This window comes from Hoplias malabaricus, chromosome 12, assembly GCF_029633855.1.
Source record: "Hoplias malabaricus isolate fHopMal1 chromosome 12, fHopMal1.hap1, whole genome shotgun sequence".
Taxonomy (NCBI): Eukaryota; Metazoa; Chordata; class Actinopteri; order Characiformes; family Erythrinidae; genus Hoplias; species Hoplias malabaricus.
Genome location: NC_089811.1, coordinates 28,256,346 through 28,264,210, shown reverse-complemented (window position 1 = coordinate 28,264,210; position 7,865 = coordinate 28,256,346). Strand labels below are relative to the sequence as shown.

General features: G+C 40.3%; 2 protein-coding genes across 2 annotated transcripts; both read left to right on the top strand.

Moving 5' to 3' along the window:
* Positions 1-451: 451 nt before the first annotated feature.
* On the top strand, positions 452-3,806 carry gjb8 (gap junction protein beta 8). Its single transcript, XM_066686192.1, has 2 exons — positions 452-932; positions 1,887-3,806. Exon 2 carries the CDS (start codon positions 1,911-1,913, stop codon positions 2,703-2,705), a length of 795 nt encoding a protein of 264 aa, XP_066542289.1. The 5' UTR covers positions 452-932; positions 1,887-1,910; the 3' UTR covers positions 2,706-3,806.
* Positions 3,807-4,449: 643 nt separating this feature from the next.
* gja3 (gap junction protein, alpha 3) lies at positions 4,450-7,840 on the top strand. Its single transcript, XM_066686054.1, has 3 exons — positions 4,450-4,548; positions 5,421-5,480; positions 6,495-7,840. The coding sequence occupies exon 3, from the start codon at positions 6,530-6,532 to the stop codon at positions 7,838-7,840; it is 1,311 nt and encodes a 436-aa protein (XP_066542151.1). The 5' UTR covers positions 4,450-4,548; positions 5,421-5,480; positions 6,495-6,529.
* The last annotated feature ends 25 nt before the right edge of the window (positions 7,841-7,865 follow it).

Genomic DNA, 7,865 nt, shown 5'->3' with positions numbered 1-7,865 from the left:
AACAAGTGATATAAATAAGTTGGTACAGTGGTTTTGTTTTCCACAGTGAGTTAGACTGACTCATTATAATGGAATGTTAAGGTAACAGCCCTTGGTTAGCTTTAGTTTATCTGTTTTCACTTGTGATTGACACATGACTCATGGTGGGTTACATTCAAGGACAAGACCATCAGCAACACAGTTAAATTCAGACAGATAATGAAACAAAAATGAATGTGTAAGTGTGTATTAGTACTGTATGTTCTACAGTTTCTACATTGTGATATTTGGGTAAATCTGTTTACACAATATTTATCAAGAAAGCCTTGAGGTGGCATATGGTTTTATAAGCTCTACAGGAACAGCAAAGCATTGTTACATAAAATGGCATACACTGAGAATGAGGAGGGTCAAACTAATTTTTATTGTAACAATGTCAGTGATGATGAAGATGGCATTAGCCTAATGTATGCTGGTTTGGTTCAGAAACTCCAAGCAGATATTTAACATGAGTTAGTCTCGATTAAAAACAAGTTATCCACATCTTAACCTATGCCTCCAGGAAGCACAGATATAAACTTAAGTAGTCCACAAAGTAGTTATTTAAGCTCAAGCTCGGGAGATGACGTGTTTTTCTGGTGAGTTTTGCTTTTTGTTTTAGAGGAACTTAAGGCGGTATCGAAGAGTGAGTCCTGTGTGTGTGTGTGTGTGTGTGTGTGTGTACACCTGCCAGAGATAGGTTCACTGTTGATGGTGGCTCCACCCTGAAGAGCAGGTACAACCTCCACAAAGCTGCTGAAGCACTAAATCTCAGTGTCTTTCGTCGGTTCACCTCAGATTTATTTTCACCAACGAGAACAAGCAACATGCTACACGTTTCACTCTGTTGAAGTGACCCAGATATGTGTCCTTCTGGCCTAAACATGCATGCGTTGTTCGTCCTGTAATAGGAGGTAAGCACTTTATAAACCATGCAGGCGTTCAGTAAACTTCTATTTTCTAAATATATCTACCTGTACACTTTAGCTACCGCAGTATTACAGTTATTAATTTGTCGTGTAAATGATTTTACATAGTTTCATTGACAGCTTAAGGCATGTTTATTTGTTTATTTTTTAATTATTATTAATGTACATAAATATCGTTTATATTTTGTACTTTGTCGTCTTTGCTATTTTCAGTTGATTTTCGCGGACATCTGTCTGGCCTGTGTTTTACATTATAAAAATAACCTGTAGACCTACATTTTAAAATGATTTTTAAGGATTTAAGATAATTCATTCAATGGAAAATATATTTTTAAATATACTGCTGTAAGGAAAAAATGACCGCACCACTTTGTTAATACAGTTTCAAAAAATGCTATTTCATTATTAATTTAAAAAGGTAACTGATAGGTTTCATGTCAGGGTCGTTATCATACTCCATGCTAAACTTTATAAATTAATAAGTTTATTTTTGCTAAAGTACAGAGTGTGTGGTAGCATACACTTTTTTACACCTCACCTGTAGCCGGTAAAGTCTTATTAAAAAAATGTTAATACATTTTGTGTTTGACTCAGAAATTTTTGGGATGTTTCCCAGACAGAAATATACAGGAAAACTGAATAAAAATGTGGCACAAATATTAGTCTTTCTATTTAATATTATTTGCTTCCTGTGTGCCTTCCTGAAAAAATCTAATTCACGCGCATGTACGTAGAGTTCGCAGTACAACCATTGATACAGCTTGATTTACAATGCTCAATCCACAATAATGTGTTACAGTGATAGTTTTAAGCTAATTATGAGTTGGCAAAGTTTCTTTACAGTGGTGTAAGTAAGCTCCATTTTCAGGGCCAGAGAACACTGAGGCTGGATTGTTAGTGCTCTTTACTTGCTTTTTTTCACCTCTTGTTCTTCTGCAGGTGCTGTTATCAGCAGTAAGCAGGATGAATTGGGGAACACTGTATGCCCTTTTGGGGGGAGTGAACAAACATTCCACCAGCCTGGGAAAGATCTGGCTTTCAGTTCTATTCATCTTCCGCATCACCATCCTGGTACTTGCTGCAGAGAGCGTCTGGGGAGATGAGCAGTCAGGCTTCACCTGTAACACTCAACAGCCTGGTTGCAAAAATGTCTGCTATGACCACTTCTTCCCTGTCTCACACATCCGCTTCTGGTGCCTGCAGCTCATCTTTGTGTCCACTCCGGCTCTGCTGGTGGCCATGCATGTGGCGTATCATAAGCGGGGTGTCAAGAGAAAACTCATTAAAAAAAAAGACAATAAAGCCAACGAGGAGGACCTGGAGAAAGTGAAGAAGAGGCGTTTGCCCATTACAGGCCCACTTTGGTGGACCTACACCTGTAGCTTGTTCTTCCGCCTGATTTTTGAAGGAGGCTTCATGTATGCTCTCTACTACATCTATGATGGCTTCCAGATGCCACGGCTTGTCAAGTGTGAGCAATGGCCTTGTCCAAATAAAGTTGACTGCTTCATCTCACGGCCAACAGAGAAGTCGGTTTTCACTGTTTTCATGGTGATATCCTCTTCTATATGTATTGTACTCAATGTGGCAGAGCTAGCCTACTTGATAGTTAAAGCATTGATGAAATGCTTACGTAAGCGAAGGCGCTCAAATTTTCAACCAGACAACATGTCTGAAAACAAAGCTTACTTGGAAAACCAAAAGAATGAAAAGTTACTGCCATCCGGTTCTGATTCTTTAGATAGCAAGTCTCAGTAAGACATTAAATGCTGTATATATGTACTAGGAAAAGCTTAACATACCAAAGTAGTATTACTGTCCTTTCTGAAAAAAAAAACCGGTGTGCGTCGATAATTGAATGTATATTACACAGTTTGCAGTGGTAAAACCATGAGTATGGTATTTCTTTTTTTAATCACATTCCACACGTGATTATTTGGGACAGTAGACAAACCAATGGTGCCATCTTGTGGTCAATGTTGTTAAATGTTCTTGTTGAATTTGTTCTTAAATGTAATGTAATTGAACTGAGTTGCCAGAGGTGTCTGTTGTGCTTTACCCTGAACATTTGTAGTAAAATGCTGCTTTATAGTTTTATGCAGATATCCCACATCATGGTCTAATAATAAAAATATTAACTCTATTGTTCTATGTAAGCAAAAGCTATTGACCACTCCTCCACTGTCTAGTTTTAGCTATGCCCTTGCACTGACCCTTGTCATAGCTATCAGTTTACAACTGCGTCTTATTATAGTTTCTGACTTTGACACATTGTACTCTGTTAATGTAATATAATGTAGTGGGCATGTAATATACTGTGAAAATGAAATTTTTTTTGATCCTCCATGAGCTTTGATCAAAGTTACAGCCCTGGGCCCTGAAGGTGAACCTACTTGTGGACAATCAATTGTTCCTTGACCAATAAGGTGCATATGTAGCTCTATTTTTTTACCCAACATTAGTGGATGAAGGATGCTTGTAAACTGCTCTTGTCTTTTACATATAATTGCTGTCCAATTAAAAACATGTATCTCCATTTTTGTGGATTTTTATTTTACTTCATCATTTGAACACAGCTGTCCTTCATATTGTGTGAAAATGACATGATGAAGGGAAACACTCATAAATCACTTGGAATAAAATCTTTTTACATTCACACCCATTGAATATTATGAAGGTTTTTCCCTTCTCCTGTAACCTTCCTATTTTGGGAGATACGTGCTTTTAATTGGGTAGTGATCACATATAACAGGATTTTATACACTATGCATTTTTTGTATGAGGTTGAAACCCTTTTTGCGTATAGCTTGGGTGTTTCTATATATTATCTATATATATATATATATATATTATCGTATGTACACTATGAATTTATTCCTTTAATTAAATCTTCCAAACTAGTTGGTGGGTGTGCTGACTTGTGTGTGTTGTTTCAGCTGAGAGGTGTTGTGCTCTGCTTGTGGAAAACCAAAGGAGGGCGGTGCGTGTTCGTTCTATTTTTGGGAGGGCTTTATCAACAGTAGCCCACTGGAAACATTTTGAAACTATTTAGATGGATGGTAACCGATGTCCCATGTCAATTAGAAAGTTAATTAATGACTGAAATGATGCTGTAATGCGCTTCACGCGGATTGAACTGTGAGTCTGACTAATCAAAAAGTTACCGGGTTTGAAAGATGTGTGTGAGGCCTGTGTGAAGCTGAGTGATGGACAGAGAGGGGCGTGGCGAGCTGCGTCCTAAATCCGCTCCTGCATGGCCTCACAGTGGGAGAGTGGCGATGGCTGCGAGCGGGAGAGAGCTACGCCTCGCCTCAGCCGGTCTCTGCGTCCGAAACGCCTCCATAATATAGCGCTTTTTGCCGCAAAAAGGCAAAAGGTCACTCTCGGGTCCACGTGTGAAGACGTTTTTGTGCATGAATAAGTTGGCTGGCTGCTTTCAAAAGAGTTTGGTAAGCTGGCAGAGCTGCCAGGATTTGGGGACGGGGGGAGAGGGGAGGGCTCCTGCTGCCTTGGGAGGTCTGTATCCAGCGCACTCAAATTATGGCAGCAATGGCCGCTGGACTTTACTTTCTCTAACTTTGTTTGGCATCTCCACTCTAAGGTATGCTTAAAGCTAGGTTCAAACCAATAATCATCTTTAACCAATTTCACAGTCCCTGGATAATTTAAGGTCTTGGCTCCAATTTGGAAGCCCTACAGGTTTTCCACTCTTGAAGTGTTGGGATATGACTGGTTCGTATTGACAAATTACATTGCAGATATTTCTCACCCTTACTTCTAGTAGGTCCATAAAGGATGGGACAACCAACAAAGCTACGAAAGGAAATCTAGCACCCTCCCTATTGTCACACAGGCTGTCATCGCTCCTAAACTGAGACAAGATTTTCTCCATACTCATGACACTTTACATGTAAACCTACTGCTTAGCCTTTAGTGATAAGTTTTGCGAAAATAAGTAAATTAATTATAAAGTTGTATGTAGTTAAATGATTAAATAAGGATTTACAAAATCTAAAAAGTGAAAGCCTTAACATTTAAAATGTATTGCTGTTGTATTTTAGAGCTAGTTATAATAGCTATAAAATATTAATTATAATGATAATAATAGCAATAATATATTATTAATAACTGTTAATTTGGTTCTAAATCTAATGGAATAAATTCATACACCAGATTCAGTCTCAACTATAGATTAAGCTGTTTTTACGAAATGAGCCATGGATTTATAGTTTAGCTGGAATCAATTAACATTACATAAGCCTAGAAACAAATATAGTTGTCTGTTATGTATTTGCAGATTTTAAAGATTGAACTAAGGAACTGTTAAGGAACCATTTGGAACCTGTTTTATTATCATTTTTGCAAGTAGAAGACAAATAAATCAAGACATGCTTAACTTACCTGTTTTATATGATCATTAGATCAAGTTGTTAAAAGCATGAGTTTTGAAAAACGTCTAATATCTTTTTTTAGGTGTCATAAATATTGAACCATAGTCGATGGATTTACCACTCTCAATACAGGAGCATTTTAGTAAGTAAGCTTCTCTGCCCTTTTTTGCTTTTTATAGTTGCATGTTTTAGCTCTTGTGATATGGTCATATGATCTCTTATGTACTGACAAATACATTTACTGCACTTCCTTAGAAATTAAGTGTTTTACTGTAAACATTATGAGGCCAGTTATTCAATAATGTAACAGTGTTAACGGTTACTTTTTTGGAGTTGTGTGGAAATAGAAACCTATAGCAAATTAATATGATTGTCTTTGTGAATGCTGCTAAAACTGTTGATTATGAGATGGTACACATTTATTTTAAAATTAAACGTTGCCTTAAGTGACAGTAGGCTATAACTCCATATTCTTCTTTTAAATGTGATTAATTTGACCCCCGAAGTAGACCTTACTCTGGACATGGTACATCAGTGCCCTCCACATCAGTGTCCACTCAATGCTCTCGGCTGTTTTTGAACATTATAATGTTGATCTCAGCACATGCCTGCTGGGCAGTGGAGCGAACAGGTGAGAGAGAAAGAGACAGTGAGTATGAGTGTGGTGATATACTGTGTGTATGAGAGTGTGTGTGTGTGAGTGTGAGAGGATTGAGAGAGAGTGGGAGAGTTTGCTTACACTGTGCATGCCAGGTTCATAGCAGCCAGTTAGATGACTAAATAGAAAGGGCTGAAACATCTCTAATGGTTACAGTTAAGGGCGACAACCTTAAAAGCAAATATATTATTTTTCTAAACATCGAGTGCTTGGTTAGAGCTCAATAACTGGATTTTCTGCAGAGACGTGAAATGCTGTGTGAGTTATGGATGCAAATGTTCAGCTTGTTTATTATATTTCAGCTGCATTGTCAAGATGTGGTTCAATTTACACATGATTTCAAATTATAGGCCAAAGCAGGCAACAATTATTTGTATGGTTCTGTTGGTGAAGCTCCAAACAGCAGTTGATAATTTTTTATCTTTCTAGGAATATTTTATCATAAGATCTCTGAATGCTTCTTTTTCTCCTTCCTTCTTTCTCTATGTGCAACTCTAGACTGTACTTTCTCCCTAGGATAGAAATCGTGAAGCATGGGTGACTGGAGCTTTCTTGGGCGGCTGTTGGAGAATGCACAGGAACACTCAACAGTGATCGGCAAAGTCTGGCTGACTGTCCTCTTCATCTTTAGGATCCTGGTTTTGGGAGCAGCGGCAGAAGAAGTGTGGGGAGATGAGCAGTCGGACTTCACCTGCAACACACAGCAGCCCGGTTGTGAGAACGTCTGCTACGATGAGGCTTTCCCCATTTCTCACATTCGATTCTGGGTCCTGCAGATCATCTTTGTGTCCACGCCCACCCTCATTTACCTGGGTCATGTACTGCACATTGTTCGCATGGAGGAGAAACGCAAAGAGAGGGAGGAGGAGCTACGAAAGGCCACCAGACTCCAGGAGGAGAAAGAACTCCTGTATAGAAATGGAGGGGGAGGGGAGATCAGTGGAGGAGGTGGGGGAGGCCCTGGTGGTGGTGGTGGTGGCAAAAAGGAGAAACCACCAATCAGAGACGAGCATGGAAAAATCCGCATCAGGGGAGCCCTTTTGCGTACCTATGTTTTCAACATAATTTTCAAGACCCTCTTTGAGGTGGGCTTCATTTTAGGTCAGTATTTTCTCTATGGCTTCCAGCTCAGGCCACTGTATAAGTGCGCACGGTGGCCTTGCCCCAACATCGTGGACTGCTTCATCTCCAGGCCCACAGAAAAGACCATCTTCATCATATTTATGCTTGTGGTGGCTTGCGTGTCTCTTTTGCTGAATCTGTTAGAGATCTATCACCTAGGATGGAAGAAGGTCAAGCAGGGCATGACCAATGAATGCGTCCCTGACCATGAGTCGCTAGACCGCACTGAGGCAGTGGAGACAGAGTCCATGACCACTGCCCCTAGAACTGCCCCTCCCACCCTCACCTACCCACCCAACTACAGTGAGGCCACGGCTGAATTCAAGATGGTTCCTCTGCAGCAGGAGCTCCAAGAGCCCTCCCCTTTCTACATTAGCAACAACAACAACCACAGGCTGGCCGCTGAGCAGAACTGGGCCAACCTGGCCACTGAGCAGCAGACTCGGGAAATGAAGGCCACCACTCCCTCCTCTTCCACCTCCTCCTCCTCCTCCTCTTCTTCCTCTGATAATGAGCAGCAGCCTAGAGAGGCTGCTCCCCCCACCAGTGTTCCCAGCTCAAGTGGTGGCAGTTTGAATGGAAGAAAGAGTGAGATGGAGGAAGGAAACATCACCACTGTGGAGATGCATGAGCCACCTAACACGCTCACTGACCTCCGGCGGCTGAGCAGGGCTAGCAAAGCAAGCAGCGTAAGAGCAAGGCACAATGATCTGGCTGTCTAGTGACCCTACTCACAGCACAGATTTT